Genomic DNA, 24,001 nt, shown 5'->3' with positions numbered 1-24,001 from the left:
AGTTGTGGGACGGAAACCATGCTCTTCAAGAATCCAGGTGACATGATATAAATGTGGAGAATTGGTAAATTGGAGAAATAGAAGGGTATAGAATAGGAATAATGAGAAATAACCAAATGGAAGTGCATTTTCAACTGAAAATAAATACCTAGAATGCAAAGTTAGTATGAATGTCTTTTGGAAAGTGATGTAGAAGAGGATATAGAACAGGGTTCAATGATCTGTGTTTGTCAGAGGGTGCCCCCCGAGGCACTTCAACTCACCCAAGACGTTATCCATTGGGCTCAGGTGTCCCTATTCCAGTCTCAAACCCTTCCTCTCTGAGAGATAACTGGGAGTAGTTTGATTGTCAACCCAGTACCATCTGCCTGCCAACTTTACCAGATTTTCCTTTTTAAGGTATTATAGTAATTTATCATCAACCAGATTGCTGTTTTCTCATAAACAAGAATGGGGTGGCCTGCAGATGTTGTATTATGAGAAACTATAAATATGGTGTTCATTTTTCCTATTCCAGTACTCAGCCCCATTTGAAATTCCACGTTTTGAGACATGGTTGAAGAAGGTGACCTTTAAGATACCATCCAACTGAGATGGCATGATTGGGAAGCTTGGAGAGAGTTTAAGGGAAAGTCAAAGAAATTATTAAAGGGTTGAAAATAAGACCTGAAAGGAAATTAAAAAATAAATAAATAAATAAGGAGCAAGTTGCTAATAACAGTCCTCAAGTCTGTAAAAGGTTATCATGTTAAGATTGGTGATCAGCTGTTCTCCAGCTCTAATGAGGATAGAAAAAGAAGAAACAGGCTTAAACTGCAGCATTTTGGATTTAGATTTGATATAAGGAAAAATTTCCTGACAGCACACATGGTTAAACACTGAAAAGGGTCCTCAGGGGGGGACCCTTTTGGAATCTTCTCTAGAGATATTTGAAAACGGAATAGATTTTCATCTGTCTGACCTGCTTTAAGACAGCCTTGTCCACATACTCAAAAGAATGGATACCTTTCAATGTTCTTTGCAACATTGTATGGCCTTGAGAGGCTGTGCACAGAAAAGGCTTGAGAAGGCTTAATTCATAGTGATAATTAAATTTTACTTGGGTCTGCCAATTGGCCATGATGAGATTATCTTTTTTTTAAAAATGGCATTATCTGCCTAAATTATTTGTTGAACCTATAATTTGTTTCCTTGAGCAGATGGTAATTAGATATCTACTATTTATTATTATTAATAGATCATAGATACTGTATCTATTATTAGATAATTAAATACCTAATAAAATTTTCACAAATTGGTTGTTTTGGCAAAGAGTAAGGAAGAACGTTTTCTTTGAAAATAATTAATTCTTAACTATCCAACTCTTTTGAAATGACTTTTGTTTTTGTTTTTGTTTTTGTTTTGATCTTTTCCTTGTTTAACAAACAAAGCTGTCAGAGCGACGTCTTTGTCTTCTCTCTGCCTTGAGCAGTTACCTCCCTGCCAGTCAGCCATGAAATCAGTGGCCTTCTGTACAGGGATGTCAGAAAGGCATGCAAATGAGACCCTAGGCCCCCCTCGTTATCTGCTGTTTCCTGACTTCTGCTGAGATGCATAAGATAGCAAATGCCTAGTTAGTGCTTCTGGTGCAGAGGTAAGCTCGCTCCAAACCTCTGTTGATGTTGTTATCATTAAGTGGACCAACACTAGGAAAATGTAGGTATGTTTGGTCTTTGATGTGACCTCTCCTCTCCTTTTCAAGGCTCATCCTCACTTCCTAGGCACTTACTTCCCTGAAGATCTGGCCCATCTCCAACCTGTGTCCCGCCTCCATACCCAGACGGACACTCACGCAGGCTTGTCCTCTCCAGGGGCATCTGCCATGCTTGTACCTCGTGGAGATGTACTTATCCCATTTGCTCTCAGCCAAAGCAGGTTCTAGGGAAAAGGCCTCAGCTGAAGGAGTAATTGAGTTTTAGAAATTACTGCGGGCAGCCATTTGGGGACATATTCAGTTCAGCAGACCTTTCCAGCACCCCTCAAATTGCAGCTGCCTGTCTTAATCCACAGCCAGCCATGTTGCTCCCCAAGAAGGCCTGTGGCTGAGTAGCCTTCTTAACTCTCAACCCCTAACCAAGTACCTTGGGGCTGTCAATGTTCTTTTATTTTTTCCGTTTATTTTAATAAATGTACAGAATGTATAAGGCAAGCACTTTATAAAACTTTTCCTTGTCATGATATTTATGGTAGCAAAATTGTACCTACTTTTGGAAATTTTTTTCTTCATAATTTATGTTAAAAATAGGAAAATGTTTTGTATGGTTGGTTTTTTTTCTCCTTTGAAACGGCGAAGCATGCAAATAAATATAAAATGTTCTCTTTAATCTGATTCAACCTCTAAAGTGGGTGTAATAGAGTCCTACTTTTTGGTTTCAATTCTCAAACTTGTTAGGAAGAGACAGGCCAGGTGAAGAGCAGTTTTAAAGAGAGTATTCTAGACGTCACAGGCTTCTGTTGACACTGACCAAATCGTTTTAGAAACCCATGTCTCTGTTTCCTTCTCCGAATAGCAGGGTGAATTATGTTTCTTTGCAGAGCACATCGAAAGTGCCTGTTAAAACGGCTGGGTAAGTAAGTATTGCTCATTATTAACCCTGCCTCTCAGTTCCTTTTCTTTCGAAAGGAAAGAGGACTGTGTAACAATGCAGCACTCTCCTGCTCAGGATAATTGCTTGGTTTCTTTTATTGTCCATAGCACTTCCTGAATTAGAGTAATTCCTTTATATTCCATTTCTTTCTTTTCAAGACAGCAATTTCTTTGACTAAAAATATATAACAAGACATGATACTGATTTATATATATATATAAAAAAACAACCAAGCTTCCTTTTATTTTGAAACCTGTTGTTTTGGAAAATATTCTTTACAGTCTAGCATTTAAGATCCAAACCATTGGGTCTGCCCCATCACAAAGCACTTACGAGTTCGCTGTGGCCCCCACACAGCTGCTTCCCTAGTGCCAGAACAGGGGTTAAAGTCACTTCAGGTGGTGCCTGCACAGATCACAGAAGTTCAGAGAGCTGAACAAAAGACAATGGCAACATTTCCATTACACTGAGGGCTGAAGCAGCTCTCAGACTGAGATTGTAATGAACTCACCAGATGTACCAAACAGTTTAAAATAGCCAGTGTCCCCAACCACCATGAGTGGTACTTGCTTTCTCAGAAGACAGCAGGTCTGTCTGTCAGCTGCAGGCAGTGCTCCGTGGGCTTTCTCTCCCTCGCTTTAAAAGACAGCCCAGTGGGGTACCCAGCAGTGCCGTCTGTGTGCTCTGTGTGTGTGCGCGTGAAGGAGTGTGGCATGTTCTGATCCAGACGTTCTAACACAGTTAAACTCAGTATACTACAGGACTCCAACATCAACAAAACTGAAAATAGAACAGTGATTAGTGAAATCAGGATGAAGTATTTGTTACCAGACACACAGAATGAGCATAAATTTAGTTCTGAGGTTTCCTGGCAGCAAAGCAAACGTGTTAGATTATGTAATTACTGTTACATGATAAAAGAAAGCAAAAAAAAAATTTTTTTTTTGGAAAGAGACACATTTTCCTGGCTGAAAATTCCAAGAAGCATTCAGAGGATCTTCTATTACAGACACTAGATAACATTTTGAGCAGTGTCTTCAACTGACATAGAAGTATTCTTCAAGGGGATGTTTCAAATACCAGCCTTCCATAAAAGATGAAGGAATGATATGAAATATTAATTTAGTGAAGACTTTCTGAAGTTGCAAATATGGTCCCAGTGTGTCTGGTTTTCTGCCTTTGTGACAGTTTCACTTAGCGAGCCTCACAGAGAGATACTTTAACATGACCATTAGTTGTTGCATCCTTTGGATGTGCTACTTTACAGCCAGTTCATTGTTGCATTCTCACTTGTCTAACCCCCATTCTGGTTGCTGATTAAAGAGGAATAATAATCCGGAGGAGGCAGACTTAGCATTCTCTTTTGAAATTAGGGGCCCAAACTCCAGAAGGAGGATTAATCTACTTCCATACAGAGTTGGGCTTTGAGGAGTTTGCAGGAGAAGCTGATTTTCCTTAGAGGAGCCTGTAGTCCGTTCACACTTCCAGATGGATACTGGGATCCCAGTGCACAGAAGAAATCATTTTGAATCAAATATTTCTAATGGAAGGGTTGCATTAAATGCACTGGGAAATGAATAAGCCTGGGGTTAGGTTCACAGGCCCTGCTTGGTGTCAGCTCTGGGCTGGTGAGATGGAGAGCAAATGCCCAGGCTGCAGTGACTGCCTCCTGCCAGCCGTGGCTGATGCTGCCATGTGCAAACAAAGGCCCAATATTGCCCAAACTTCCAGTTTTTCAGGAGAGGCTAGAAATCTTCATTTTACATGAGATCTTATTAGAAATATAGGCTCTAAGTTTTTAAAAAATATATATTTTTGCAAGCCAATTCAAGCATTTCTATGATCTGGTTTCAGCCTAAGGGCCTTCAGCTTGCAACCTCTGTTTTAAGGCAAGGCCTTACTAAACCCCTGCCTTAATCATAAAATAGCCTCAGATTGGTCAAATAGAAATTCAAGATTTTTAGCAGAACTGAATCTTGATTTTAAATATAAAAAATTAAAAATGCTTCCCCAATGAGCTCATTAAAAACCTAGTAAGTGGGAATGGCCAATTTTTCCCATTTTAATTGGTTAGGGTTTTTATTTTTTGCCTGCCTACAGTAATTTTCATTCAAATGTTAAACTGGTTTCTGACAATAATTATTCAGCAGGTTCACCCTGTTGCTTAATTTAGCACATTTTGTGGACTAGCACCACAACTGTTTAATAAAACCTGTGTCTCTAGGCAACCTAGTGTGCTAGCTGACACTGCTTCTGGGATATATGGTTAGGGCATCTCTTTTTCTTGGTTATTCATTAAATACTGTACTCAAATATTGAGTGTTGTGATGGTTTACATTTGTCTGGTCATCTCTAAATAAGGAAAAGTAGCAATTATTAATAGCATGTATTGAATTATCATGTACCCTGCACTGTGCAGAGTGCTATATATGTATTATCTCATGTAATCGTCACAAAGCCCTGTGAGGTGGGTATCATCATCACCATCATCATCATCACCATAATCCCTACTTTAGAGATGCAGATTCTCTTAGGTTAAGTAACACAGAGGTGAATGAACTTGTCTGAGGCCACACACCAGGATTCAAACCTGGGCAGTCTCACTCAAAGCAGCGCCGTCTTCCTGCTCACGGCTTAGTGCTTTACTACCAGGGTGACATTTTTTCTTTGGATTTTGAAACACCGCTTTATATTGGATCCTATAGTTCCTCGAAAGACCTAGTGACAGGAAAAACCAGAATTAAAGAACCCTGAGGAATGTGCGTGTATCTCCATCCTTTCTGCCTCCCACCTCCCCCTCATTGTAGTCACTCGGATGTGACTTATGAAAGAAGTCTTCCCGAAATGGACAGTGTGTACGAGCTGATTCACAGGATGAACCTGATGCTCCCACGGAGATTCCCGACTCTCAATTCCTCATCTGAAGTTGCAGATGAAAACAAACCTTCCTGGTATTGTCTTAGTTTAAGGGAACATAGTTTCCCATTCCTTCTAGACAAAAGGAGGAGACCAACCTACAACTTGTCAGCCAGACTGAGTATTGGTTAATGTAGTACACGTGTGGCCTTTGATAGCTGAGGGTATAGAGAGGGATACAATATTACGCTCATTTGCTTAGTATCCTAATGTTTTCCATAATTATTAATATCATTAGGCTTGAGAATAAATTTTTATTAGTAAAGACTTTTTATCAAAGACCTATTCTAAAATGGAACTTCTTTTTTGTTATTCATGGTTAAATCAATGATAGCTATTTGGCAGACAAAATTATCCGTTAATTTGTTTGCTTAATTTTTTTTCTGTAAACTTGTTTTCAATACTGTTTGATTCATATGTGTGACCAAACCTCCAACACGTGTGCATGTATGTTTACTAATTGCAGCTGTATGCATTTAAACTCAATGTTATTAGTGGGAAATGAAGCATAAAATATGAAAAATATGTAATTATTAAGGAGTTGAGACTACAGTTTTCCAGATCAGGGATATTATGATACAGCTCTGATTGTTTTTCATTTCAGATGAACAAGGTTTCTGGATGGATTTGGTGATCAGTTTCTTAGTTCTACTTAATTGTAAAATTCTTCCCTCCAATGCACATCATGAATTAACACATTAGTTTGCCATTAGTATATGATTTTTCTGTGGGCTCACGCTGTCCTCCCATAGTTGCCTCAGAATGAGTTTGCAACCCTTGTGTATATCAGTGAGAGAACTTTGGTTGCTTTAATTATTTTTCTATCCTGATTTTATAAACAGAGAGCAAAACAGTATCTAATATCCAGGACAACTCAATCCGCATTGAGTGCATTTGCATGTGTAGTGTAGTTGGGTCTCTAATGGCTCCGTGGAATACATTCCATTAATGACTTCTCAATTTCATTTTAGACAATCCATGGGCACAAGGGACCAATCACTGCAGTGGCCTTTGCTCCTGATGGACGGTATCTTGCCACCTATTCAAACACCGACAGCCACATTTCTTTCTGGCAGGTAAGCACAGATGCTACAGATCAAGAAGTATCATGAATGATGTGCTTTTGGTAGGAAAGTCTTCCTGTGGAGCTTTCTAGCCCGTCTCCCTTCCTGCCTCAAACAAATAACAAGTATTCATTGCTTGCTGATTATGCGTCAGGCTCTAGCATGAGAATACAATTAGCAATCTGGATCGAGGGGGCTGTCTCACAGAACTTCCAGTCTGAAGGAGACCCAGCTAACGCAGCAAGCAATTATAATACAGAGGGGAACCTTAGACTAAGTGGCCTGGGAAAGCTTCATGGAGAAAGCAACATCTAAACTGAGACATGAGTGATGCTAAGGAAGGGCCAGGTGTTACAGATACAGAAGAGTGAGCATTCAAGAAGGAGCAGCAGATGCAGTGATTCCGGGGGTGGCAAGGGCACGATGTGCTGGAGGGCCTAGTCCGAAAAGGATTGGGCAGCACGGAGCACTGCTCAGTCTCTTCATTTACACAAGGCCTTCAAGTCGGGTCTGTGGGCCTTCACCTCTAGCACTTCATAGGGCATAGGGAAAGTAATGCAACCTCATGTTAAATTCATGTCCCATTATATCATCTCAATTTTGTTTACATTGTGAATTTCCCACAAAATGCTCTTTATTTCCAAATATTCAAAACATTTTCAAACATCTGAACATCTTTGGCTGGCAAGTCATGGCAATGCCAATGTTTATTTAGATAAAAATGAATATTAATTTTGAGCAACTAATTTTTATCATCAGTAATAAATCCCCATCCCATCTTCTTTTTGATTGCTTTAATCTTTTAGTCTTGATAATTACAAAAATGTCAACAATATCAGTGCCCCAAAAAAAGTTAATTTAAGATTTTGGTTTTGTGTTCACTCTCCTTGGTTGCCAATGTGTTCTATGAGGTTCAGTTTATTGCTTTGAAAGCTAAAAAAAAAAAAAAAAAAAAAAAAAAGTTTAAACAAGGCTTCAGCACAATTTGATGGGTTTTGAAAAATCAATGGCTAGTAAAATGTAAAACGGATACAATAAATTTGCTTAATTAACAACATGCTATTAAACCATGACAACTTCTAAATCTGTCACATGCTTTTTCTACTGTTCATCTAATTTAGTTTTCCAGTTTATTTTTTCATTATCCTTTCTTCCAGAATCTATCTCCAGCGTCTTCATTAACTTATATTAAACTCTCTTCCACAGAAACCTCACCCAGTCTTCATTTTTCCCATTGGGTAACCATAGGACTCTTATTTTATATTCCTGAAATCCCACAATGAGTCCATTAGTTGCCCATTAACTGGACTCTGGCACCACGTGTTTCTTTAAAGAGTTTACTTCTGTTTAAACTGTTTAAAGGGCTTACCTACACTTTTTTCTACTTAAGCCTCTATGGTCTCTATTGTACCAACTTGTACTTTTCCTTATTTCCTGTTCTCTTGACATTTCTGAGGAGTATTTATGTAAAGCCCCATTCATTGAACATGTATTCAGTATTTAAGTGCTAGACACTGGTCCACCTTAACAGACATGGAGCTCAACAAGTCATGAATTCCCTGCTTTCAAGAAGCTTCTGTTCTATCCAGGTTTTGTTTTCCTTTGGAATAATAACAGCCAAAAAACCTCTGTTTTGTTATACTTGTCCAACTTTTTTTCACTAAGAAAAAATAATTCTTTATATTAAAAATACCTCAGAAATTAGCCATATTTAAAACTTTTTTCCTGCATTTTCTAAATGATGAATCTTTTTCCTCTTGTCTAGATCTTTAAGGTTCTATTTGGATATGTTCCTCTCTTCCTTGAGTACTTTTCTGTCTTTAGCAAAGTTCCTGCCCAGCTCAGTGATAGAATTATGGTTAGCATCTTTTCTTACATTAGAAATCAAGATCGTTCATTAGATAATACCTCTTTGAGATACCTCTTTTTCGTCTTCCTGCCCCGCCTCTGCAGTCACCTGCTGTCGTCTCTGGGCTTTGCCAAGTACGTTTAAAGTGGCTGCCTGGTGATGTCCGCTTGTGTCTTCAAGGAACAAAGCACCAAAGCAGTTCAGGCAACACCCAGGTCTTTCTCATCTCTAAAACCAGTGTCAGAATTTTAAATTCAGCCCATTTATGCATGCTCAAAAATTATACACAGCTTGGTCTCGAAATTTAAGTGGAAGATACAGAAACAGATCATTTCAGCCTTATCAAGAAAATACAATAAAACTCCTGCCAGAAGTGTAGTGGTCTTTTATTTGAATTAAAGACGGTCCCAAAAGCAGTGTTGGGTCTACCACTGCTCTCTCCAAATGGGCTTTGCTGGTTTATTTAAATAGATGTTGCTTAGTTCTAATGATGTATGATAATACTTTATTTTATTCCAGTAAGTGTACTGTAATATATTTTGAAAACTTAATGAAGTCTTATTAATTCAGAACCTTACTAAAGCTATCAGCTATTAAAAATCTTTGCTGAGAAATGTGTGTTAATGAGAAATATTGTTGGATAATTACTCAAGTGAGACTTAATAAAAGGTTTGTGTGCAACATCACTTACATTAGGAAGAGCATTAAAACATTTCCTGTTATTTGATGAATTATATCTGTATGTGTTTCTGTGTGTTCGGAAAGAAATCATCACAGAACTGCTTTTGTGAACCAAAGTTGCATTTTAGTGTATATGCTCAGCCCCTGAATGAGGTAGTTTGGCAATTGTTCAAGCCCTTTGATTCTGCAGCATCATATTTCCTAAATTTGGATATTTTGCTTTCGTGTATCCATTAGTGTTTGAGCAAGGGAAGTTTGGTAATGTAATACATCCATAATTCACTCACCAAATTTTACCATCACCCTCCAACAAATAAATATCCTGTTTCAGAAATGCAAATAACAAGTTAGGTATCAGTTTCATTTATTTCATCAAATAATAGAATACTATTCAGCTATTTTTAAATGATGATATAAATCTATAGCCATTAAATGAAAAAATTCCCCTCAACATTTTCTTGAGTAAAGATTGAGAAACTGCCTTTTAATATGAGCATCTTTATATAAAATTCCTTATATCTGCATCTCCTTATGTTTATATAATGTGGAGATCTGGAAGGATGTTAGTCTCTGTGAGAAGTGGGATCGCAGGGGATTTTTCATTTGTTTTTAATACCTCTCTTTAGTATTTGAATTTTCTACAATGAGTATTTATTATCTTTGCAATCAGGAGAAAACATGGTTACCAAATATTATAATTCTGGGTAGTTTTCATTCATTCAAGACTCAAGTTGCCCTCACTTCAGCATAGTTTATAGTTAGTCACTGTGTCAAATATACATTGATATTGAATGGGACAACGCGGTTGTTTTGGCAAAGGCTCTTTGGCTGAGTTAATTGGAAAAATTAACACCCTATTTCTGATTCATCCCTAATTTGATGAGGTCACAGGGGAAGAGTGGTCCAAGGAGCAACAAATTCAGGTTAGACTGGGATCTTCATTGTTCCCACCATATGCACCTGTAATAGTGATGTACCTCGTAGAATCTCACATAGCCTCTTCTGAGACAGAAAGGTAGTTGGACCCTACCAAAGGCATGTCTCACAACAGGGATAGCCCAGGTGGTGAGGGGAACCCAGACACAATAATGGGCTTTTTTATTTTTTTAACCTTTCCATATGTAGTGTTCCCATAAGATATTCTCTCCCCGTCCCTTGTTAGCCCTTAGCCACATTTCTTGTACATGGCTAAATCTGAAGGAAAGAATTAAAAATAGGGAAGTGTCTGGGCATATTGGATGCCCCTAGCATTTCGAGCCACTAGAAGAAATCAAGCTTCATACATTTTTTTCATAGGAAATCCATAAAGAATGAAAAATACTTTGTAGTTATTTATCAACTGAGAAATTAGATTTTTTTTTTTTTAAATCACAGTATGCTTGTTGATGCCAGTTAATTTTAACCAGCAATTTTCTGGATTGTTTGGATCTGTTCTGTAAGAGGACCAAATTATTATGTACCATTACTTCTTGTAGCAGTGAGAACTATCAAATCAAACCCACCATCATTATTTATATTTAAACTATTTGGGAACCTCCAGAAAGCAAAAAGACATTGATTTTTATATTTCATGGAGTTTTTGGAAAAAGGAAGGAAGCAAGCAAGGAAAGAGGCTTTTGAAAGGATGACAGTAAGGTGCTGCCTGGTTTTAAATGTTGACTGAATTTTAACGGAAAGAGTTAACTATATCCATACATTTGGTTTTAAAATGTGACCTCGTACACTAGCGACTTTTTTTTCACCTCTGTGTTGTGTTTGGCACTATTATTAATGCAGGAAAATCAGTAACATTAGTCATCTTAAAAGGGTTATTACTCAAGATGATTTAAATTGTGAAAATGTCAGTGGAGCCTGCATGTACCCTGCTAAAGATGCTGTGATTTACGCCCCCTGACACCATCCTGCTGCCGAGAAGGGCCAGGAAAAGCAACGGCTTATATTTTGTACTGATCCAAATGCAGCACATGATATCAGCAATAACCCATCTTAAATGTCCAAGGATTTGCCAGGGTTTCATGTGTCAACCATTTGTGTACATTGGATCATAATCTGTATGCTTCATACAAATCCCTAGAATCTTGTGCATTTAGATGGAGGTTTGACTGGAGAGAGGAATTGGAAATGACAATTAATGCAATGAGAAAAATATTATTTCCAAGACTCCTTTCCTGAATTTCAGTATGCTTTCCATGTAATTTGTAATAGTGCAAATGCTGTATATTGAAAACATTTTAAGTAATATTTTGAACCTACAGGATTCTTTAGACTCAGTTGCTCAGATAACAGTTCACTTTTGTTTAGTCCTTTGAGGAGAATGGTTAGTTCTTCATCATTCATAATTTTGGGGTCATTTTCCATTTATATGGATGGATCAAGGAACGTAAGATGAATTTTAAATCCAAAAAAGCTGTCAAAAGGCAGAAATCACCAGCTGATAAACATCCACTGCCACTGAAGGGTTAGTTCACTCTCTTCAGTGCCGCCAGACAGTGCGCCTGATACAGAACTGAGATGCAGGTGACTTGCTTCCCTTCCACTAAACAAGCCTTTCCCAGGGACTGGAGTCTTTTAAAACCAGGTGAGGAGCACAGGGGTTGATGGACAGGGTATGTTTTGCTCTCTGATCCAATGATCCAGTAACGTATCATTCTATTTACTACTTAACTTTGCTTCATTTTCTTGAACGAATTCTTAAGTCCCTAAACTTGTCATCATGGACTCCTCCTACAGGGAACGCAGTTAGAGCTGTTAAAGAACAAAAAGGTCTGCATTTTTTAGTCCCCACTATTTCTAAATATTGCTTAATTGAGCCATTGTATTAACATCTATAATTTAGCTCCCTTCTTAAAGATGGATGGACTGCTGTCAAGTTCAACCCACAAAGTAAAATTTCTCTGGATTTTGGCATTTACTGTAACAGGAGCATAATCATTTCAGATACACTGTTAGGAACCCATTAGAGGTTAGGAATAAACTGTGCATGTGCGCGTGCGTGCGTGTGTGTGGTGTGTCTCCCTTGACCCGGTCCCTGTGGGTGAAGGGGAAACGGCTCTCTAAACGCGGCCCGCTGCTCTTCCCTCTGCCTGCAGATGAACACCTCACTCTTGGGAAGCATCGGCATGCTGAATTCCGCCCCTCAGCTGCGCTGCATTAAAACCTACCAGGTGCCCCCGGTGCAGCCCGCCTCCCCCGGCTCCCACAACGCCCTCAGGCTGGCCCGGCTCATCTGGACTTCCAACCGCAACGTCATCCTGATGGCCCACGACGGGAAGGAGCACCGCTTCATGGTGTAACGCCAGCGGCTGCGGCTGTGACTGCCTTTTAGTTGTTTAAATTCTCTAAGCTGATATCCCTCTGCCCTGACTCACACCGGACCACTCCGCAGTGCCTGCCCACACCAGTGTCGTCCCGGGGCTCGGCCGGGCCGCCCCCTCCCGCCTGCTCCCCGGGGCAGGCGCCTGCTCGCGCCCCGATGGCATCCGCGGCATGCACCCCCCGCTCCGCAGACCGCGGCCATTCTCGCCCTCGGCGGCTCTTCCCTGCCCGGCGGGGAGGGGCGAGGCGGCGGCTCCCGGCCCCACTTGTTGCTTGGTGCAGCCGCGGCCCCAAAATCAATCAACACTGTGATTGCGCTCCCAGGCCAGGTCAGCATTTTCAGGGATACAGACCCCACCGCTGAAGTGCTGCTTGAATCTGGGCGTTGTGACATTGGGGTTTCGAGGTAATGTGGCAGTCCTAATTATTGAAATCATTTTCCTTTGGGTTTCCAAAAACATACCGTTTACCAAAAAGATTCTGTGTTTACATGTTTTTTCTTCCAGCAATTGGTAGAAAATTACTCAATCCAGTTTCCGAAGGTTTAGCCACTACCTTCTTTATTAATGCCTGATTTGAGATTAATAAGAAAGTATTCAAAGAAAGATATTTTCTTGTAGAGAATACAGTTTCCCAATCACCTACCCTTCTAAAGTGGTCATATCCTGCTTGACTGATAGTGTATTTAGTAGTTTAAAATAAAAATCATCACAACTTATGATCTAGAGAACATAATTATCCAATCAGTATAACTAATCTCTTAAAGGGGCTTTTATGATCAAGAACCACGTTTGGAAGCATAGCATAGACCTGAAAAGAACACTCTAGTGTCTATTGCTGCTGATCTTCTTGTGGAAGAAAGAGCTTACTCTCAACCTCCAGAAACTACAAATCTGCAATTCCCATATGTGTGACATATGTTGGTTATCATGTAATAATTACTATTCAGCCTTCCAACTACTACCGATCCATTAAAAGAAAACTCAGAAGCCATTTCTTTTAAACACGTATCCAAGAAAATTAGTAAATATGGCACAAGCATTCAAAAAATATATATAAAATATAAGGGTGCTCGATCAATTTATTTGAGCAGATGTTGCAATGAAGGTCTTCATCATGCTTCAAAGTAAGCTTTAACTTGGTCACTTTTTTCTCCTTGTGTCAAATGATGCTGGTTCTTGCTCATAGTTATGGGGGAAAACACACAATATTTTGTGTGAATTGTTCCTGACAGACCTCAATCTGTATATAGCTGGGGGATTTTGTTGTTTGGTTGTTGCTGACTGGTTGGTTAATTGGGCAAAATGCTTTATTAAATTTGAAAATAGAAAAATGGTTTAGTAAATTCAGAGAAAATATGCAAAGTTTGCAAAGGAACCAAAATGATAATGGAGCATTTAATTTAAAAAGCATAGAATGTCAGATTATATATTATATACAAAAAAGTAGGATCACAGTCCAGGAACAAAATATCTGTTTTATTGAAGCAGAATTTTAAAGAACATATTAAGAAATTAAGACCATTAGAACGTATCTTTCATATTGATGTGAAGTGTGTTCTTTCCATTGGTGGCAAATCCGTACTATTCCTTGGTTTTAGACTGTGGGTGTTCTTTCAAAAGTGAATTTATGCCACATGCATGTACATTGTATTTATAAAGATTATATATGTAGTTTCCAAGGGAAAAGCAAAGAACTCCACAGTGTAAACTTGGTTTGGCGAACATGCTGTCATGTTGGGTATGGATAGACAAACGTGAGGTAGACCAGAAGGTGTACTTCATTTCTCCAGTGGGTTCCCTGAGTCTTCTCTATAACCCAGCACGTGTTTACTTTATGAAGTAAGTGGGAATTAATTTATTCTAGACTACAAAGCTATTGTGGAATGATGAGGTAGAAGTGTACCTTATAGACTTTTTTTTAAAGAAAACATCCAATGCATCAGGAAAAACGAGAGGGACAGGGAGGCAGGCCACCACAAATGGACATACAGCACACCCCGTGGAGATTTAGAACAAAACTGTGAGGGCCAGAGGAGCAGAATACTCAGACAGTGGATGTGGGCCAGCCTTTCACACATTCTGTCTGCCAAGCAGTCAAGGTTATTGGCCAGTAGAACATTATGGTGGTAAAACTCTCTGGGGAGATGACAGTTGATAATTAGATGGCCCACTCTCACTGCTGAACTAATATTTGCATTCTTGTTAACATACATCTCTCCTTGGCTGTTTTGATAACCACGGTCCCAAACTTATCACAGCTTAGATTTCTCAGCACTGAGGTAAACTTTGTATCGTCATCCCAGTGTATGCTTTTAGTGTTTTATTGATTTTGTTGGCACTGTTTTTGGACTCGTCCTTGTAAATGTAGAGACATATGTGGCTTCATTGGTAATTTACAAGCAAAAGATGACATGACAAGACACCTGTATGAAAACATAATGATTGAAGTCACTGTGTACAGCGAGTGAATTAAAATGTCTGCCTCTCAAGGCATTTCTTGATGATTCCACTTAATAGGTTCTATATGTATTAAATGTTCCTATGTACATATGTATGTTAAATAAAACGGAATTGTACTGAAGATTGTTTTTCTCCTATTACTTTTTCTGTTGTTCATTCTTACTAAACGTTCTCAGTTGAAATCCATATGCGCCACCCCACCCCCTTCCTTTGGTACCAAATTAAAACTTTCTATTTCTGTCTAATTATTCATTTCCTTAGAGAGCCAGCTTCAAGAAAGGCAAATCCGTTCACAAAGGACAGTGGAGAAGGAAGTCCCTCCTGCGTCACGGAAGCCTGAGAGAACCAGGTAGACTCTCCTACCAGGAGCTCAGCAGCACCCTCTGTAGTCTGGGCAAGGGCATTGCACCTATGTTGCTCCTAAGTAGACTGTTAATTGTACCAAATTATATCCAGTCAGATTTCATGACATGGGCCGACTGCCCCACGGGAACTGGGCTGAGATCATTAAATTCATTTCATTTCTTACTCAGTTTGGAGTTGAATTTGGATCCCTGAAGTAAAGGGTGTAATTGGTTTTCAAAAAAGCAAGATTAACAAAATAGGTCATCATTGTTCACAAAGGGTTATGTGTACATAGATAAATGTACCTCTTTTAATTTTCAGATGAGAAGATAGAACAGTTTTAATTGAGTCAAATGTTACATAATTGCCTAATTTTCTATAAGAATGAGATAAACATAAAAAGAGTTGGCTGTAGCATCTTTGGCCCTATTGATATGTCCAGAGTGTCCTTCCCCAGAATTGTTTTAACATCTGGTGATGACTTAAATGTATCCTTATAGGGGAAATAGGGGCAGTAGCAGTTCTATATGATTGGTGATCACATAAACTGATCAAATGTGGAAAGGGCATGACATTAATAGGAAGGTAAAGCCAAGCAGTGCTGGGTGAACTTTCACCTTTCACCCCCTCGGCTGACTGACAGAGCTGAGTGTTGAAGAAAATCAATACTTTGGAGCCAGGAGGGAAATATTTCCAACCTCTAACTAGAGAATGTATTTTGACAAGGCCAAGATAATCCAAGCTGCACAGGAGAAAGAGAAAAGAAGACTCATTTTTAAAGCTTGACACTTCAAGGTGTTTTTGTACAATGGTTTAGAGATCGTCAATACATACAAATACCAAAGGTCAAAAGAAAAGCCAGAAGAATTTCAGAAATTAAATGTTCAGTTCTTTTTACTGTTTACAAACTGAAAAAGACGACAGAAAGGTTTGTGCTGGTAATTGTCGTTTAAACAAACTAAGCTCACAATGGTGTTTTTTGAAGTCATCATCCTTCTTTAATCAAAGCTTAAATTTTGTAGAGGCATCGCTATGCACATCGAATGCCTACAGAGCTGTGCACACACCCTATTTCTGTAAATTTTGAGGGGGCATGGATTGTAGTTTGAGTGGTTACAATGTTTTGTGCTAACATCTCAGAATTTTGTTTTGAAATTCGTATTTTTCCCATCATGATGGCCTTGTGAATCTTAGACCCTCTTTCATATATACTTCAATCATTTGCATGATAAAAGAGTTTGTGTGCCTTAGAAACTCGAATTGTTTCTAGCTTCCCAAGTCCCTTTAAGCAAATTACTTCTAAAGATATTCTAATTAGTGCCCTTCAAAGAGAGAGGCTTATGCATCTCTAGCAGGGTGAGCGCTTCTCACCTTCATACCAGCAAGATTAGAGCCATTCATTCTGTGGACAGATACTTCCATCAAATGGGTATAGATTCTTTTCTTCCGTACAGATGGAAAAAAAACGAAGTGGAACCATGCCCAAACCTCCCAGCTGCAGCTCAGGACAAAGGAATCCTGACAGCTCTAAAGTATCTAACGTAACCCTGTGTTTGCTTCCTCCTGGAGATCATCAGGCCTGCTGTAAAAGTATAAAAGTTATCTGAGTATTAAAATGACAATGCAAATATAGCTGCGATTTAAAGAAACTCTTCCTCATTAAAAATTCTACTCTATGCTGAGGAGATACAGCTGGCAGGAGACTTTTAGTTTTATTTTGTTTCAAAAGTGGAGCACAGCCAGGGAGACACCTCAGAGGAAGGCCAGGAATTTAGCACATGCCTGGGATGTAGTAGATATCAAGTAAATAGTTCTTGAATTTGTTTGTAAAATGCTTGGCAGAATCGCCCCTAGTAAGCACGCAGTAAACATGAGCTGATGTTTTCAGTGGATCTGTGGAAGTCCTTATTTGTATGGATAGACAAGATTGTAAAGAATTTGAAAAACGTTGGTGTTCTGTATTGTGTTTTTGCTTCTCCCGGTGGAGAGTCCTCTGGGGTTCTACCTGCATTCACCAAACTCTTTGCCATGTTGCTGTTTGTTCCTGTTTTACTTCTCATCAAAATTTGTGGATGCTGAAGAAATGCCCAAATAGATGCCAATGGATGGGACTGGTTGAGTCCTCAAAAAGGAAAGCAGATTGCCACGTTAAATTTAGGACTCATGTTAGCGTCAGGGATGACTTTGAGTTACTTACGTGATTATCTTCCAAACACGTCTGTCAAGATTGAACAAGACTCTGGACAGAGTATTATAGAGCAGGTTTCATGAAATCACCAAAGCCGTGCAAGAGAGACCGTGTGGAGGCTCTGTTGCCAGTATCCCCTTGTTTTGGCAGGTGTCAAGATGATTTGCTCCTTCAGTTTAGGCAAATGTGAAATGGTTTGTTCAACACAGCCCACCCAGTGGAATTTTAAATTTTAGTGAAAATATATGGTTGATTTAAAGATACCATGATGAAATGTTATTTTTATCCAATTAACAAGCATGTGTTGAATATTAGTATATGTCAGGTATATGTTCTGAGTTCTGTTTTCCTGCTGCTGATGAGCACACAATCCAGCAAAGAATCATAACACTATGGAATAAATGTGAAAAGCAGGTATGGGTAAAAAGCAGTGAGAACACAGGAAGTGATTAACTCAGGTGGGGTAGTGTCAAGTTAGGCTGCACAGGTAGGAACGTATGGACTGGGCCTTGAAACACAAATAGTTAATTAGGAGGGGATGTTATAAGATAGGGATTTATGGAAGTCCACATTTTTGTATGATCTACTTTACACCTACAACTTGAGGGGCACTGGTAGACGTTACAGGCGATTGGACAATCCAAAAGGCTCTTCGCTTGCAGCTCTTATTGCAACTACAGAAAACAAGGACACGCGAGCTCTGTAACGCAAAAACCCTAAAAAAAGATTTCTCCAGGCCTTTACCAGTTTTCCAAATTTCATTTTCTTAAAAAAAAATCCTTTTGCTTTAAAAATAAGTTGTGCATCCTCCTTATCCTGTGCCCTAGTGTATAAGTAGCAAGGTATGTGGAGGCCTGCCACACATGCTGCCCACCTCCCTCCCTCACTCCCACCCTAATATTGAAGCACTTACTCCTCCCGCAGCTGGGAGTGTTGGCGACTAGCGGCTCCCTGCTGAGGCCTCCTCTGGAAATTGCTTCACAGCTAAAGACAGGCATCTCACGCTCCCTTTCCAGGAACAACCACATCCAGCAGTGGGTCAGAGAGGAGGTATAAATTAAGCCCAGCCCCTAGCTCCATTTCAAAACAACTTTTGAAGGGTCAGCACAGTTCCAGAGCTCCCCATAGGATTGGCTGAGGCCTTCATTGCAACTGCATGGCAGTCAGCTTCTCCCTCTGCCCAATTTTGCTTCCTTCACTCCCCTATAGGTATTGATCCTAAGACCACACTCCGTAAACTTCCAACATGCAGCTCTCTATCCCAGTCTGCTTCCCAGGAAACCCAACAGTTGGGACCTGGAGTGGTCCAAGAAAGCAAATTCTAAAATAGGATTTGGGATTTGGGTCACCCACTGGCCTGCTGGCCATAAAGTGGGTGCCCAGGCAGAAGCTGTGCAATTGTTGAAATTCTCATCACTGATGAATTGGGGTGGCATACTGATGGAAGGGATGTACTAGAGGGTACAGCATATCAAGCATTTGAGAAGTAAGGGAAATAGAAATTCGAAGGGCAGTGGAATTGGGTGGCTGCTGCTGGGTGCTCTGGAAAAAGACAATGAAAAGCTGAGGGTCATTAATCACCAAGTAAAGGCAAAATGTGAAAGCCAGAGATACTCCTTGGTAGCATCTAAAGAGAGCACAACTGCAGCTGAAAAGCCAAGGACCAGACCCATGGTCTATAAATGAGACACTTCTCCAAAGGATCTAGAATGCTTGGCCTCCAAAAGGCAGCTACAGCCAGGCCTGAACCCTGCTTGGAAAGGGCTCAGACTATCTGGGGTGCTGCATGATCAATCTTGAAACTCTCGTTTCCTGTGAACTCAGGGCCTGCATAAATTGCCCATTCCTCCCTGTTAAAGCTAGGTCTCCCCAGTTTGCTTGAGAAGTATGCAGAGGCCTCTCCCTTGCAAGATAGCACGTGCCACCCGCCTCCTCTCCCAGCTGTCAGACCAGTTAACTGGGGATAAGTCACAGTATAGCCTGGCTGCTATGAGGAAAAGAACCCATCCCAGAGGAGATGCAGGCCCTAGCCCACAAGTGCCTGCCGGAAATGGAAGAATGATGGGAATGGATTCAGAGAATGGTGGACCAAGGAATGACAGAATATAAAGCTAGACAAGGGAGAGTTCATTGATACGGGGTTTAACACCCTGGCAAGGACCTTGGGAGAAGATGCTGCCCTGCTGCTAACAAGCTGCTAAGCTTGAAGAAGACGGTGGTTCACACCAAGCCAAGGAGGAATGCCAGAACCGCCACGGCAGATGGTGGAAGAAAGAACAAGAAAGCTCCAAGCAGTGGGACTGTGGAAGTAGATGTGCAATATAAGGCCTGAAAACCTCCAGATGGGGAACTTTTTGTTTACTGGAGCATCACTGAATGCCAGGGCTGAGGGGAGAAGATGCCATTACAGAACTAGGCTCCTGATAACAAAGGGATCCAGAAACCACAGAGACCACTGGGTTAAATTATAATGAACAAGGTTCGGTGGTAGCCAGAGGGGACTGACTTGCAGAGGTGTCTGGAGATGATTAATTGGAAGGCAGCCAACATGGTATTGTCAGAAATCCAAGGCTAGATAATGGGAGGCTGAAGGCAACCACCCCAATAAGAAGTCCCTTGCCTGGCTTGTGGACCTGAAAGGCACGTCTACCAGGAGCTCAGGCCCCAGGATGGGGGTCTGGGTCAGCCCACCAGTAAACCACCATGATAAGCAGAGGCTCCTGCCAAGGGGAAGGGAATCTAGAATGGATAGTGGAGGAGGGGAGTGAAGTGCATCAGGGGTGACCTCGAGACCACCTGCCCTGCAGAGGTTGCAGGGTTTGTTCCACTCATGTTTCTCTTCTAAGTTTGCCCTAGAATCCCAGAAGAGCTGACCCCAGAATTGATTCAAAGCAAGTAGATCTGAGCAGGGTAAGGAGTGAACTGAAATGGACTCTATGGTGTGCACTTAATTCCCCCTAGGTTGTGGCAGCTGACAGCTCTCCGCAGAGTCCTTCTCCAGGAATGGCCTGGGACTGACAAGAGCCATTTTCTACAAGGCCATGCTCTTCTTCCCAAAGGCAGCGGCACCCAATGACCATTCATGAGGGTACAAAGATTCACCCCTCCTTGCCTCAATTTGAGACATCTCCAAAGGCCACCCAAGCTTCACACCACCCAGGGAGTTTGGCTGAGACTTCTGTTGTGACTGCATCATTGCAGCCCAATATCTCCCTCTGCCCATTCATTCTTGCTTTCTTCACGCAGGGGTCGATCCTGGGAGCAATAAATCTCCTGCACACGGATCTCCTTCTCAGAGGCTCCTTCCCAGGAAATGAATTCTGTAACTGCCTGTCTTCAAATCTGGCTCTGCCACTCGGGAGCTCAATAAATCTCTTTGGGCCCCAGTCTCCTCATCTGCACAATGGGAATAATTACTAATCATATTTACCTCATGGTCCTGTTATAAGAATTAAAAGGGAAAAGAGTTAATATATGTAGTGCACTTAGAACAGTGTCTGGCACATAGTAAATAATACATGCTAACTATACTAAATATTATCATCATCTCAAGGTATGATTATAAGATTTCTTCTGGGCTTCCACTTCATTACTTGCTTTCATGTTACAGGAAAACATGCTCTCCCATTAATTCATTTTGTGTGTTTTATTCCTTTCTTCAACCCAGATCAATGCACTCACTTCTAAAAATCAAGGAGAAAAGCTGATATTTCTGAGTACTTGCATTGTGCCAGACACAGTGCTGGGTGAATTCGTTATTCTGCTTAATCCTTACTCCTCAAAGCCATGAACTCGTATCTCCCCTTCAAAGATGAAAAAATTGCAGTCACATAAGATAAACGACCAAGAACATGCAGCAAATAAAGGGTCAATCCAGAATGTGGATCCTGGACTCTCTGTTGCCACCACACGGGTCTTTTCTGTTCTTTCAGGGTCCCTCACCCGGCAGGAGAAGTGGTGTGGACCGCTGTCAGGAGGCTGCCTGGCCGTCCTCTTCTAGAAGCAGAGGGAAACGTGGTAGAGCAGGAAAGGGTTTGGGTCCATGTAAGCCATTTCCCCCCTTTGGCTTTATGGCCATTTGACCAAATTTTAAAAGAACTGAAATTATGTTGATTCTTAGTTGTGAATAGTATGACTATTTTACCATGAAACAGTGTGAGCTTTAAAATGTGCTATATTGCAAGGGAGTGATTTTATGACAGCTCAGGAATCGGTTTTTTACTCTTATGAAATGGATATCTTGGGAAAAAGGGAATTTGACTTGCAGAAATCAGCCTTCATTTTCGTTGACTCCTCGGTAGCATTTGTCGCTGCTGACCAGTCCTCCTTGAACTTCCCTTCTTGCTTTCATGGGAGCCATATTTCTGTGACCTCCCCTTCTGGTTGCTTCTGCTGGTTCCTCCACCTCCTCAGGATACTCTCCTCCAGAGAGGCATTGCTTCAAAAGTTGAGTATCACTGGCATATAAAAAACACACTCCAGAAACTTTAAAAGATTTTAAAACTGGAATCAGAAACCATATTTTTAGGGCTCACCACCCGGGTGACGTGAACTCCACTCTAGACAGAAGTGTACAAAACTCAACTGCTCCACTCGGCCAGCATTCAACACAGACGTCGTCATATCTGTGCTGCGCTCTCTCATCACATACTGCGTTTACGTGGCCTTAGTTCTGCTATCCCTAATGAGCTCATTCCAGGAAATAATGGAAGATGTCAGAACTTTCTAGAGCAAACCAGAAGACAGCACCATACTCACATCCCTTAGCCTCAGTTTTGGCACTGGAACACATGCAGGCCCTGGTCCCATGACAAACAAATCGTAGGTCTCTTTCCTAGCAAGACAAGGGACCCTTTGGAGGTTCCAGCTGTGCACTGCCTCTTCTGCTGCAATGCCATCCGCTCCTGGATTGTCCGTTTCTTCCCCGCTCCCCCACACCTAGCTTTCTGCCTGTTGTTTCCAAACCATGTAGAGGACGGAGTGCAGCTTCCAGAAAGCATTAGTTGTGATAAATTGCAATTCATACCCAGTTTGGTTCTGAATTTCTTAACAGCTGGAGTAGAGAGGGATTAGAAAGTCCTAATTAACTGATTCAAGAAGGACCCTACGGGGCATAAGGAAAGACTAACTTCCTGCTCCTACATTTGGAGGAGGATGTACTGCTTGGAACCTTAAATAAAAGAATTTGAAAAGAGAAATAACTTTTACTGAGCCCATGAGGCACTTGATATACATGATTTCATTTAAACCGCTCAAAAATTCTGTGTTAGATTTTACAGCCCCCATTCTGTAGGTGAGAAATCTGATACGCTGAGAGGTTGAGTAACTGGCCTAAGGTCACACAGCTAGTCAAGTAGTGGAGCTAGGATTCAAAGGTGTTCTACATTCAAAGGTCTCCATTGATGGACAACATCTTCAAGGCCAGATCATAGTAGCTGAAGAGACATGATTTTTCTCATATCTAACTCAATAAAAAATGGAGGTCATCAAAATTCAATCTTTATGTATTTATGCCACACTTATTGAGTGCCTATTATTTTCCAGGCATTTCTAGAAAGGGCTAAATTAATACAGCCCAGGCACTCACAACGTGTATGCATCTCAGTAGCATAATGTTAATGTGGTGAGTTTTGTGAAGCTCATTATACATGTTGCTTACACTCACACTCACGGTCACAAACACACACACACATGCACCCCTCCCTTCTGGTGTCTGTGCATCGTGCAGTTCTCAGTGATCATGGCAGCTGGTTACCCCCTCGGGACCCTCAGGCCCAGGTGTGGGGCGGCCCCACTGGGCAGGTCAGTGCCCCCGCTGCTCCTTAAGCCTCAGGCTGTGCTTTCCTGGATTGCAGCCTCCCGAGCCCCACTGATCCCTGACATCACTTCCTTTCCTCTTCCAGCCCTTCTCTGCAGGGCCTCCATCCCAGGATATGAGAGCAGAGCCTGAAGGATGCAATGGGAGCCCAGAGGAGGAGGAAAGGAGGAAGGAAGCAAGTGTTTGCCCCTGGAAATGCCTCCTCTGACTGCAGAGTGATGAGGCTGGCAGGCAATTGTGACAAACACTGATTTGAACATATACATTCTAGTACATTCGACTGAAAATTCAGTTCATTCATTTGGTAAATATTTATTGAACATCTACCTTGTGTCTACCAGGTGTTGGGATCACAGTGCTGCATGAGGCCGCCGTGCCACCTGTCCTCACAGGGCTGACGCTCCAGAGGGGTGTGATGGGGGTGGGATGGGGGTGGAGGACAGGGCCCAGCACAAATTGTAATATGAGCTCTAAAGTAAAGAGAGGGCCAAGAGCCTACTCACCCTGGGAGGTGGGGTGGCAAATTCCAGGGGAGGTCTCAAAGAAAAGGAGCTAGACATCTGAAGAGCCACTGGGGTAGGGAAGACCCTTTAGACAAGGAAGTGGGGTCCGTGAGCTTCCTGAGACAGAAAGGGGCAGCTGCAGGTGGAGAGCAAGGTATACTGTAATGTGAGCTGGGAGTCCAGATGGTCTAGAACCACAAGGGCAAAGGTCAAGGACATTCTAAGGGCTCTCA

At 41.2% G+C, this 24,001-nt stretch overlaps 1 protein-coding gene across 4 annotated transcripts in view; it reads left to right on the top strand.

The window, feature by feature from the left end:
• WDR7 (WD repeat domain 7) overlaps positions 1-21,367 on the top strand; it is a 430,734-nt gene extending 409,367 nt beyond the window's left edge. For 2 of the 4 annotated variants that reach the window (XM_037806352.1, XM_037806350.1), the window contains 2 exons: positions 6,515-6,619; positions 12,227-15,035. In XM_037806352.1, the coding sequence (XP_037662280.1) occupies positions 6,515-6,619; positions 12,227-12,430 (309 nt within the window). In that variant the 3' untranslated portion in view covers positions 12,431-15,035. Of the gene's footprint in view, positions 1-6,514; positions 6,620-12,226; positions 15,036-15,175; positions 15,264-20,408; positions 20,622-20,693 lie in introns of those variants that run through there. The other 2 variants (XM_037806351.1, XM_037806353.1) reach the window with 2 other exon arrangements.
• Positions 21,368-24,001: the final 2,634 nt, after the last annotated feature.

This window comes from Choloepus didactylus, chromosome 16 (genome assembly GCF_015220235.1).
Source record: "Choloepus didactylus isolate mChoDid1 chromosome 16, mChoDid1.pri, whole genome shotgun sequence".
NCBI lineage: Eukaryota > Metazoa > Chordata > Mammalia > Pilosa > Megalonychidae > Choloepus > Choloepus didactylus.
The sequence above is the reverse complement of the archived record's forward strand: the minus strand, read 5'-3'. Positions and strand labels throughout refer to the sequence as shown.